We start from the raw sequence: 12,273 nt of genomic DNA on the forward strand, positions 1-12,273 counted from the left end.
AAAGGGTCGCAGGCGAGGATGCAGAAAGAGAAGTCGAACCACCAGAGGAGCCCGCCGTGGGTGAGGACGCCGTCGCCGCGCCACCGCTGCCTGTCCGAGATGTTGGAGCAGTCGGGCTCCTTCTCGACCCACGAGTACAGGTCCACCGTGCAGAAGAGCGTGCAGCAGGTTTCCGGTTCGAAGAAGCACGGGTTGAGCTCGGCCACCATGAGGCGCTTGCCGGTGCGGTGGCGGATGAGGCCGACGCAGTGGCGGCAGCCGATGACGCCGTCGTGGGGGAAGACGCCCAGCGTCCTGCGGAAGCACGGGTCGCAGATGTAGAGGGTGAGCCCGACCGCGGTCTGGCCGCAGAGCAGAAGGAAGCCGCTGCGGTCGGCGGCCGCGATGTAGGGGTATTCGACGGGTCCGGTGGGGCTGGCGACGGCGCAAGCGACGGAGAGGTGGGACGGCAGCGGAGCCTTGTTGAAGGTGAAGTCCGCGTTGGGGAATTTCTGGGGCGCGAGCACATCTTTCTCCACGTCCGGAACGGCGTACAGGATGTACCACTGCTCCTGCGCCGCCGCGGCCATTGCTCATTGCTGGATGGGGATGGGAGGAACGCAAAGTGTCTTTTACCGGTGCTGGGAGCTACCGGTGATTCTCTCCCCAATGCCTTGCTGCCATATGTAAAGGAGTGAGACCATATGCATGTGTATAGCAAAGTATTGATGTAAATAACTTCTTGTATTTTTGTTTTAAGTCAAATTAATGTCACATCGATGAGACCCATGCCAGGTGAGAGGGAGACTATCCTGACGTTGCATGTGGTGCCATGGTACAAATCCTTTCCTTTTATTTTCCCTTTAGTATTTTCAATCATTTCTATCTTTTAAACCATACTGTTATTTTTGAAATGTTTTATATATTTGAATTCCTGAAGCCAAGAGCTTTAGAATAAGACCAAATTTGGATGCATTTCAAACATGTTTTAATTTCAACATTTCAAATGACTGAAATCAGGTTTCTGAAACAAGCGAGATATGTTTTATGAAATAATTGAAATTAGTTTTTTTCATTGAGTGAAATCAATTTTGAAATGTGTTTTCTCAACTGAGTGGAGTATGTTTTCTCAACCGTGTGAAATTATTTTCTTTTGATGAGTGAAATTTGTTTTCCATATACATGACACATATTTCGGTGTGAAATACGTTAAATATAGTGAAATATGATTTCTTAAATGAGTGAAATCTAACTTTTGTAAACAGGAGTAATGTGTTGTCTGAATCTAGTGAAATGTGAAACTGACTGAAAGGTTTTCTGAAACTAGTAAAATAGGTTTTTTGAAATAATTGAAACTAGTTTTTTTCATTGAGTGAACTCAATTTTGAAATATGTTTCTCAACTGAATGAAGTATGTTTTCTCAACCGTGTGAAATTATTTCTTTAGATGAGTGAAATTTGTTTTCCATACACATGACACATATTTCAGTGTGAAATACGTTAAATATAGTGAAATGTGATTTCTAAAATGAGTGAAATCTATCTTTTGTAAATGGGTGTAACGTGTTTTTCAAATCTAGTGAAATGTGAAACTGACTGAAAGGTTTTCTGAAACTAGTGAAATGTGAAACAGACTGAAATGCATTTTCTGAGATGAGTGAAACGATTAAATTCGAACTAGCCAAAGTGTATCCAAGATTGATCTTGTTTTGAAGGTCTTGTCGCCCTGAATTCAAAAATATAAAAAGTTTCAAAACTGGATATTTAGTTCAAAAATTATCAACCTTTTAAAATATCACATGGAAAACAAAGTGCATGTATTTAGTGTGTGCATGCAGCCGTGGTGCACCTGTTTGCTCTCACCCTGACATCTAACAAAAGGTGCTGTTGTGGCCCCCGTCCAATGAAGTATATATGTTTGTATAAGATTTGTATTGCTATAAAAGACAAAAATAAAGCATGGTGGGGTCTCCAGCCAGATCAATCTCAAAGCAATGTTTCACGGTGGATGCTCCACCGGTACCTCCCACCACCGGTAAAAAAGCTTTTTCGATGGGAGGAATTCAATCGATTAGGGCTCCGTGAGATGTAAACAATATTTCTTTTTTTGCTGTTATTATGTGAGCTTACAAATATTTCTTTTGACACGGCGATTGTAGCACTTCTTAGCACCTCCAAAATGCACAAAACCACATAGCTTCAAATCAAGCACTTGTGAATTACCTTGGATTTAAAAAAACTTGAATCCCCGTATTTCCAGCAATATTCTTTTGGAATGTCTCTATTACTTATTTCTTGCTATTTTTGAATTCTTAATCTTTGCGTATTAGAACAATGTGGAATATCATTTCCCAATTGAAAATGATTCTGATGTGGTGGTGGTTCCGCACGCTTGTTAGTCCCGCTATACACAAAATATAAGAACTTGCGAACTTTACCACGTAGCCAAATATTGGTAGCAAACCAACCATGTTCAATATGCTAGAGATAAATATGGAGCTCCCTGCAGAAAGTTAAGCTATAGTGGTTTTCAGACCCAAGCCTCCATATGGCGGTAATTATGGAGTGCGGGTGCTTTTGCCGAATCTGCTAGAGTTGTTTTTATACTTCTTCAGTTACTGGACTCAATATAAGGCATATGGTAGTTTCATTTTACAAGTTTTTTTAAGCTAAAACGCCCTTTGGCTCTTTATTCATTTGGCGCTAGCATGTCTGACTGCACAAGATCAGTCAGCCATCCAGGAATTGTCTCATACATAAGCATAGATACAGAAAGTTGTAAAGATTGCCTAGCTACACGGTGAGCCACCGTATTAGAAAGACGGCTGGCGAACCGTAGCTTGAATCCCTAAAAAAGGTACTCACTTCTCTTATAAGATGAAAACATGATGATTTCTGCGGAGCCTCGCAGAGCCGTATGATTTCCTGTCAGTCTGTTTCAACCTCGACTTGCTGAAGACCCATATCCTGCGCCATGGCAAGCGCATCTCTGCAGGCAAGCAGTTCGAGAGTCAACGGATCAGTAACCCCCTCGAACCTTGGGCCTCCCGCTCTCTGGAAGGATCCATGGTGATCACGAGCAACAAAACCCGCTCCTCCTCGTCCACGAACCAAGTGTGTAGCTCCATCTGTATTAATATTCACCCACCCTTCGTCCGGTGGCTGCCACCTTGGAGGGCCAATAGTCTGGGTTTTGATGTTAGCTGGAATCTCAAGAGCTCGCACAATCTCTTCGATGATGATCATGGAGTGAGACGGCTGATACTCCTGCTCTCCATGTGTATAGCTATTCCTCGAGTGCCACACCACCCACATCACCGTAATCATGATAGCAACCTCATCCTGTTTGAACAGCCTATGATCTAGCAGATCGTGAGACCATGTCCGTGGATTAAGCCTCGGGATATTTATATCAAAGAAATGCTCGGCCACCTCCCAGAATCGCAAAGCATGGTCGCAATCAATCAGAGAATGAAACAAAGTTTCATTATCATTACCACACATAGGGCAGTTCAGTAGCTGCTTTATATGTCGTCGCCGGAGCTCGCTATAGTTTGGTAGGAAGCCTTTGAGCACTCGCCACCAGAATACCCGAATCTTAGGAAGCACATTGAGCTTCCATAGTGCACGCCATATACCTTCATCTCCAGTAGATGAACCCTCCATCGTCGTCAGTTGTAGCTTGGTTTGCATCGTCTGCCGGTAAGCTGAACGAACTGTGAAAATGCCGGACTTCTCCCAAGCCCATGCCCATATATCTGGGCCCCCTACCCTCGCTCTTGGCATGGCCAAAATTGTGTCTGCATCCGGGGGAAAAACACACTCCGGATGGTCTCCACGTCCCATTGATTTGACACTGGATCAATTAAATCTGCCACTAGCTATATAGAGCTCGGCTTGAGTGCTCCCATTGGAGTCATGGACGTGGTGCCGTTTATCCAATGGTCATGCCAAACTCAGTCGTTGTTCCATCTCCCACTCGTCGAACAAGGCCCTTTTTGAGCATCTCCCTCCCTACAATGATAGCCTTCCATGTTCTAGATGCACTTTTGGGGCACCCCGCAGTAAGAAAATCCTCATTTGGGAAATATCTTCCCTTAAGGACATGGGCACACAAGCTGTTCGGATTATCAAGTATTCTCCATGCTTGTTTGGCTAGCATCGCGTCATTGAAGGTTTCGAAATCCCGGAATCCGAGTTCCCCTTTTGACTTTTCAATGCACATCTTATCCCAAAACTGCCAATGCATTCCCTTCTTATCAAGTGATCCAGCCCACCAATATCTTGACATGTTCGTCGTCAATTTCTTGCACAAACCTTTTGTGAGTTTGAAACAACTCATAGAGAAGGCCGGTAAAGCTTGGACCACAGACTTTAAGAGAACTTCTTTTGCAGCACATAACATCTTCCTCTCACACCATCCTTGCACCCTTGATTGCGACCGCTCATTGATATGTTCAAAAGTTTGCTCTGTAAATTTTCCATTTTGCAAGTTTTCTTTTCCAACTGCTACCCCCCTCCTCTCGTGGATAGTATTTCTAGCCAGATAGTAGGTAACTAATCATAGTGATGCAGATTAATCAGGTACCAATGAGAAATGTAAAACTCAGACAAGCACAGATTTAAAAAAACATCAATAAATATTGACAACAATGCGGTCATTTTCTTTTCTGGCCCTCGGAAAAGTACATACACTCAGACACTACACTTTCCATTTATTCCGGGACCCTACAACGGTAACAGAAATTTGTACACCTTGTCGAAAATTTGTACACTCAAAGAATAGAAAACCCAGAAAGAGAACAAAAAAACAGCAGAAAGAATCAACTTAAAAGACATGTAATTTGCAAACAGTTCTGTATACAGATTTGGAAACCAGTTTGTCAGGTTCCACACCATTGCACGGATCTACCGTCCAGCTGCCTTCAAGAACTTGTCGTACGGGCTTGCAGGCGGCAACCTGAAGGAGCGGTCATCGCTGGATGTTGAATCGTTGCGCCGCATGTAGTCCTTTCTTGTCAAATGTGACTCTGGTTCAGATTGAGCAGATGACTGCAAAATGCAACAATTGTCAGTCAGGATTTCGGAAATTTCAACATCGTAAGAAACTGACAAGATGCCGGGATTTAGGAGAGCTTAAGGTTAAGAACATCTGATAGGAGCACACATGCCTCATTTGTTTCTGGTCCGTTTTCCCCAATTGAGCTACGCGAATCAGTCCTCGAGTGCTTGAAGCTCATGAGAACAGACATCTTCTGCTGCTTTTCCATTACCAGGGATTCACATTGACTCTTCATTTGGTCATATGACACAGGATTGGTGGAGACTGGAATGTTAGCAACTTGCCTTGCTGTCTCATGAACCTGAGAGCAAGTAGTTCAAGTACAAACCTATGAGAAAGACTGCCCATTTTATAAGAGAACAGAGGGGTTTTCAGGTGCCATTGTTTTAGAGATTGATACGTACAGATTCCATCAGTTGATTCACGTTTAGAACATCGGATGAAGCCATAGATCCTGATGTTTTCCTGTCAGACTGCGATCCACTATGTTCAAAGACGATGTCATCGTCATCATCCATCTCACAAGGAATAACATCCTGAAGTCAGAAGACATGTAGCCAAAAAGTTAGGAAATAACAGCACTACCTAATCATAATAACTCAGAATCAAGTATTTGTAAACGATCAGTACGGACCTCATCAAAACAGTGATCGTCCTTTTCAGCGTACATTGAACAGGAGTGTGGCGTCTCCATGAATAGTGGAGCACCAAGAGGAAATGAATCATCCAGGGAGAACTCTTGAAGAAGCTGCTCTTCTATCCCATCAAACTTCTGCAATCCGTAAGAATATCAGTTATGTTCTTGATTCTGTACAGCTAGCTAAATCACAGAAATAGAGCGGTCAAGTAAATCTAAATCTACACACCTCTGGTGAATTTTCAAATTTTCTCTTGAAGTGGGATATCACAATGTCTTTTAACTGTGTATCATCCTTATTTACAGCTGAAAGAAAAACTTGTGCATCACTTTCATCTTCCTCAGAACCGTAAAGCATTTCACCATTCGAAGATTGTGCAGAAGTAACAGTGAGTCTGCAGTCATCAATCAGGCAAAGATGAGGATCAACCTGCAAAATTAACAAAGCACATTATAGCTCATACTAATTATATAGGGCCAATGTGTGATTGCGGGTAGACCATCCAAATGAAATATTCACATGGTGGATATCAACAAACCATTTCCTCTGGCACTGCGGCTTTGACAAGATGGGTTATCTGAGGAATATCAGCAACTTTTGCTGAAAAAATAAGCATTGCTGACGCCATTGTATACAAACACCTTCTCCGAGATGGCTGTGCAACATCTTCATTTACAGTGGAAAAAGAAAAATATGAGATCAAGCCATGAATTCAACTACTATACTGAGATCAAGCCGTGAATTCAACTGCTATACTGTTATAAAAATGTTGCATACGAATATGGAGGACATCATCTTTTGTTTTTAATAGCCAAATAAAAAGGGAACAACTCTTTGGTTTGAGAGGCAATGTTGAAGCAACTTACTGTCTTGGTTCAGAGACAACCTCCTGAGAGAAAAGGCCAACTGGAAACATCGAACTAGTGCCACATGACTGGAGGTCTGTCATAAAATTTAACTGGTCAATTAAACAGTACATAACATGATGGTATCTCTGGTTCAATATTCTAAGAATTTAAAGTAAGTTTCATGCTTCCAACATCAATAAAATATACAAAAGTTATATCTTGTAGATAAATTCAAATGGTGTGCAAAATACTGGTTGAAATGACTCGATGGATTCCAACTGTGTACTGCGATCATTCCAGTGCTTTCAGAACAAATTCAAATGGTGTGCAAAATACTGGTTAAACTGACTCAATGGATTCCAACTGTGTGATGTGATCATTCCAGCGGTTTCAGAACAAAGCAATAGCCTTATATATCTGATATCATTTCAAGTTCACCATAAGTAGCCTAGGATGGGCTGTAACCCTACTATCTATCTTGAAGATTCACATATTTTATGTCTCTACACTATCCATATTTACCTACTAATGCATTGGAATGTATGTTAATTGTTATGCATTAGAAATGAACTAATATAGACCACATTGACCCTGTTTTAGACATAGCAGCACTGTACAATTGATATTACTGAGGTTCCAAATGAGGATCTCAAAGCCCTAACTGACAACAAGGGGGTAGGAACAAACTCCTCTATTTGAGATACGGTCTTCTTGAATAGTGGGTAGCAAGAATATATTGTACAAAGCTCGACTTACTTTTGCTTTTGAACACAATAAAGCAACATTGTAAGTATGGCCCATTGTCTCAAAATTTGAAGGTGAGTTATCTTCCAGGGATGCTTGACTCCAAATAGATGAAAGAAGAAGAACAAGTTGGCCATTGTTCAACTTCATTAACTTTGAGTTCTGCTCACAGATGTAAGGAAAATAAGATGTATCAGTTGGTTGGTCAAAAACTCCAAGGTAAAAAATAGCAAAATACTAATAATACTAGCTGGACTTCATACATCTTTAAAAGTGGAAAGACGATCGTTGAAATATGGGTTCCCTGAAGACTGCCTTGTATTTGGTTCTGTATGTGCATATCCATTCTCAGCACTTACCACAGCTTCTGGTTTCTCGTTTTCCTGCAAGGATTCCTTGATCCCACTTTTAGACTGCAGTTCATCCATTATGGTCTCAGAAGAGAAAGCTGATAATGCCAACAAAAGCACACTCTGCGACCCATTGACTTTCATTGGGACAGGAAAACCTATGGCTGACCATGGGCATAACAATGAAGGCGCGACGATGGTGGATAAAACACGGTGTGAGCCAATCCTTGTCTTATTGTCTGGGTGCATCATTGCTAAGAGAAGCTGGTGATACAAAGCTTCTGGAAATGCCTGAGACATGTACAAAGAAATGCCAATTAATATTGATGTCCTACTTCTAAATCATTTCTCTACAGTAGTGGAAATATCAAAAACTTACTTTCTGGTTGTATGATGACTTGTACACATAAGCTGCTATTTGTGCTGTGCGGTAAACAGATGACACTGTTGTCCTGGCAATGTTGGCAGTGTACGAGAGATTCTCGAGCATTACACTGACCATGTCAAGAATAGGACCAACATCCCCAACCTAATCAGCACAACAAAAAACTTTTCTTACAGATTTATACGCTAAAGCAGGAAAATAGTTATGTAATGAAGTGCCGAAAGATTACAACAACCTTCTCTGTCAATTGCACCAGACACTCCTCCAAGGCCACATAAAGTTCACTGTTCCACTTGTCAATATCAGCTTGAGCATTTGATGCTTCAACAGCACGGTACATACATTTTCGCAAGTGTTTTACTAAATCGCTAATTGCACTCGCTATTGTTACTGATGCATGCGACTTTGCCTGCTTTGCAAGATGAGAAGCAACTTTTACAATGCTGATTTGCTTGGCGGGCATCTTGGCAACACTTTTATGATCAATGTGCTTTATAGTAAAAGATAGCAGCAAATGGCCATTTTGCCCTGCAATTATAAAAACAAGATTTAACAGAGTATTGAATCTCTCTCAATGCTTCCAACTGAAAAGCAACACTGAAAGGGAAAAACAAGCGAAGAAATTACATGGGAGAAAATTACTGCACCTGATTTGTCCATCAGTGTTTGCATTTCTTGTAGAACAGAAAGGGCAACACCATTTTCAGGAGACCAGTAATTGTGGCTATCGAAAAGGCGAAACAGAGGATCAAGAATACGCCGCACTGTTGTTGCCTCCTTTGCAATATTGGCCATGTTACGCAAGCAAACCCTTGCCCAGTGTGCTGGATTCTCAGATGCAGACCTGCTAACACATAAAATTATTAAAGAGATTAAAAAAAGGCGCATTGCTATCTAAAAATGTTAATGAACAGAAGATCTCACATTGTATCAGCTGCCACTTTGGCATTATTTTGCCCAGATACTGCCAACATTGTCAAATCATCATCATCTTGAAATCTGACGACCTCTTTTATTGAGAGAGTTTGATTAGCCTCATAACAGCTTATTATCACTGAGACAACCTGGGTTCAAGAATGAATGGAAATAAATTAGATAGCCAGTCTGAGATGCTATTTGAGCTGAAACATCTATGCTAACATTTTGCTTCATGAATGGTTGTTTCTGGTTCACTTTGAATTAAAATTAGTGTACTTTTACTGTATTAAGTATGGTAGACATGCTATTTCAGAATTCGCTGAACTTTGATTATACTTGTATTTCTTTCCACTAACCGATGATCCTATTTCTACTACATAAGAAATCCATACAGGAAATAAAAATAACAAAGAAAGTATCCAGCATGCATAAAATAAAAAGCAATAAGGACTTACTTCATCAAGTTCCATTGAGATATGCGAGTGGTCACCCATGTATTCGACCTGATTACAGGTGGTCAAACAGTCAAAATGCAATAGAAAATATATTTTCTACACTTAATCACTTCTACTCCTGGGAAGAATCAGTAATGCAGAGAAAGTAAAGATTACAAGTGGTCGAACAGTCAGACTGTGATATAAAATAAATTTTCCCGGTTTAATCACTCCTACTCCTATGACAGTACTTGCTGGCAAGAACCGGTAATGCAGAGAACGTAACCATGAATTATTATTTTATCTTTACATTTTGTTACAAAGTACAGTACTATGACAGAACATGGCATGGCACGATGCACAAAAATTGTATTTGTTCCACCGAAAGTGAACGATGGATATAGAGCCTATATAATAAGGGTTTGTCTAGGACACATCTAGATGTGACATAGTTATGTCACATCTAAGCTAATGTCCACTCTGTTTGTGGTCTATTTTTTTTGTCCTAGTTTTTTTTGTTTCTTGTTGTTGCATTATATATTTGTGTGAGCTTAGATGTGACATCCTTAAAAAACATCTAGATGTGAATTAGACAAACTGATATAATAATGTCTCGTTATCTGTTGAAAACCTTGAAAACATATAGTCGAGGTACAAAAGTTCATATTTATGAAGCATGTGAAATTGTATAATAGATGGAAATGGTAATTAGTTCATTTGTTCGACATGATTATTCCTGGTTTAATACAATTGTAAAATTTAAGCCCTTAAATGACTGGCAAACATACGACAGTCTTGCCTTTCTCATCAGAACAATTAAGCAATAGATTGTCTTACCATTGAAGCAAGAGCTTGGAGCGCAGCAGATCGAAGGCGGATCCCTTTGTCATCTTCCCTTAGTTCTTGAGCAATTTTGCATAGTTTTGGTATCATGCCTTCTAAACTGAACATATGTGTGCTGTCAACCTATATAAACATTCAATTTAAAAATAAGCAGATGGCAAGTATCTAGAAAATAAATTAAATCTAAGTTGGTATGTGCTACGCTAATAACCTGTCCATCGAGAAAGTCAACAAGCAATAGACAACCCAGGATCTGCAAATCATCACTTGATTTCTGATCTAGAAGAGTGCGAACAATACACAATGTGCTTGTGGCCAGCAATGGTCTGAATAAGAAACCGGTCTGTGAGCCAAGATTAGTCACAAATGCATCAATGAATAAACAACATTTGCACTTACGTATGCTCCTTGCATGAACGCAGAAGTTTCCTATATATGCATGGAACAACTTTGGCCAGGGTGAAATTATCATGTCTCAGTTCTTTATAGCATCTCTGCTCAAGATACTCTGTGATCTGTTCAGGAAAATAAGAGTAAAATTAATTCCGCTTTTACGAAGTCTGTCCATTCATTCAGTTCCATCTTCTAATCTTAGCTATTAAATCCTTAACAGGCAACTAGCTAAGCATCATTTCAATGTGTAGTGATCCAGTGAGAATTGTTAAGAGGCCACACGATATAGTAAGAGAAACAGGGAGGATGCGAATGTGTTACCTTTGGTATGCGGGTTGGATTTCTCGAGACATAATCGCAGAGTTTCCCGATCCTTCTGTCATTCGGTTCTCCATCCTAAGGCAGCATCCCAAGTTCAATAAGGAAACTCACACACATTTGAATGCAACACACCCATTATGCAGGACTATACTACCATGATTCCAAAATTGGAATGCTAGCAGGCAGGATTGGACATACCGCCGGCAGCTGGTAGATCTCCGAGATGATCTTCTTGTAGCGCTTGACGGGCTGCCGTGACCTCGCCCGCAGCGAGGGGCAGAAGTAGCAGAGGCTGCTGCACGCGGGCAGAACCCGCCGCGACATCACCCCCATCCCGCTCCTCCTCTCTCAGAAGGCCCCCAAAACTTTTTGATCCAAATGCGGTGAGACAGCACAACTGCAATTCCAGCTGCCTGCCCTCTTTGGCACGACGGCCACTCCAAGAACTGAACTCTCTTGGACTTCGACCAAATTGGGCTGAAGCGAATTGGTTGTAGCAGGGAGGGCTAGAGTAGAGTAGAGGACCCCCTCGCCTTCCTCACGTTCCCGTAGCCAACTGGAGACTCGGTTGAGATCAAGAAACGGCAAGAATTCCCCTCGCGTCAGAGTCGCCTCTGACCAAATCTAGTCCAGGCCGGTGCTGGGACTATTAAAAAAGCAGCGAATTCCCCGGGTCAAATCCGGCAAAGAACGCGGCGTTTCCCTCTGGCGAACTCCGAGCCGCGGGTCGACGGCGCCAAGAACAGCCGCCGACGCCCGGCTGAATCCAGCCCCTGCCAAAGATCGACTCTTTTTCCTCAGAACCACTGTCCTCCCTACGCAACTCAGATCGCGGCCAGACCAAATGAGGCAAGGAGCGAGCCCGGAGGAGAGGAGGGGAACACAAGGGAGAACAACGAACCGCGGACGACGGATCCAACCACCCGAGAGAGGGAGAGGGAGAGGGAGAGAGGGCGAATCCGGTGGCCGGCGGGCGGCGGCTGCGTGGCGTGCGGGCGGGCGGGTGGGTGGGGGTAGCTGGAGGCGACAACGGGGCAACGGTCGCCTCGTCGGCTCCTTGTTGCCTTCGCCGCTGCTGGGGGGAGGGGGTTGGAGGAGGACTAGTAAAATGCGGGCAGCTGGAGGTGCGGCGGAACATTCATAGCGGCGGCACGGGCACGGGCACAGCTCAGGAGAGGCAAGCGCGTTGCGGTTTCTCTACCGTGCGTGCGAACGGGGGAATTCTTCGAGGGGCTTTTCGGCAAAAGAAAAGAAAAAGAAGGTGGCTGCTCGTTGCTCTTTTCTGGAATCTGACAGGTGGGCACGTTGCGCGAGGGAGGGAGGCCGCCGGCTGCCTGTTCGGGGCCTGCGCTGCCGCC

At 42.7% G+C, this 12,273-nt stretch overlaps 1 protein-coding gene across 4 annotated transcripts; it reads right to left on the reverse strand.

The window, feature by feature from the left end:
* Positions 1–4,598: 4,598 nt before the first annotated feature.
* LOC123080051 (protein SEMI-ROLLED LEAF 2) lies at positions 4,599–11,946 on the reverse strand. Of its 4 annotated transcripts, none has more exons than XM_044502909.1 (19): positions 11,114–11,946; positions 10,916–10,990; positions 10,601–10,716; positions 10,413–10,527; positions 10,196–10,324; positions 9,380–9,427; positions 8,931–9,070; positions 8,654–8,853; positions 8,242–8,534; positions 8,001–8,150; positions 7,631–7,912; positions 7,284–7,433; positions 6,546–6,621; positions 6,218–6,345; positions 5,908–6,108; positions 5,676–5,813; positions 5,446–5,577; positions 5,151–5,342; positions 4,599–5,031 (listed from the first exon to the last, which is right to left on the reverse strand). In XM_044502909.1, exons 1-19 carry the CDS (start codon positions 11,246–11,248, stop codon positions 4,888–4,890), a joined length of 2,844 nt encoding a protein of 947 aa, XP_044358844.1. In that variant the 5' UTR covers positions 11,249–11,946; the 3' UTR covers positions 4,599–4,887. The 4 variants fall into 4 exon arrangements, with proteins under 4 accessions (XP_044358844.1, XP_044358845.1, XP_044358842.1 ...); XM_044502910.1 differs by having other exon boundaries at positions 8,654–8,850; positions 11,114–11,943; XM_044502907.1 differs by having other exon boundaries at positions 7,535–7,912; positions 11,114–11,942.
* Positions 11,947–12,273: the final 327 nt, after the last annotated feature.

Source organism: Triticum aestivum, chromosome 3D (assembly GCF_018294505.1).
Source record: "Triticum aestivum cultivar Chinese Spring chromosome 3D, IWGSC CS RefSeq v2.1, whole genome shotgun sequence".
NCBI lineage: Eukaryota > Viridiplantae > Streptophyta > Magnoliopsida > Poales > Poaceae > Triticum > Triticum aestivum.

Bases quoted from the DNA above. Each gene is read 5' to 3' on its own strand.
- LOC123080051 (XM_044502907.1), bottom strand. From the start codon at position 11,248: ATGGGGGTGATGTCGCGGCGGGTTCTGCCCGCGTGCAGCAGCCTCTGC. The intron at 9,071-9,379 runs GTAAGTCCTTAT...TCTTGAACCCAG, and splicing joins TCTCAATGGAACTTGATGAA to GTTGTCTCAGTGATAATAAG. The intron at 8,151-8,241 runs GTTGTTGTAATC...TGTGCTGATTAG, and splicing joins TGGTGCAATTGACAGAGAAG to GTTGGGGATGTTGGTCCTAT.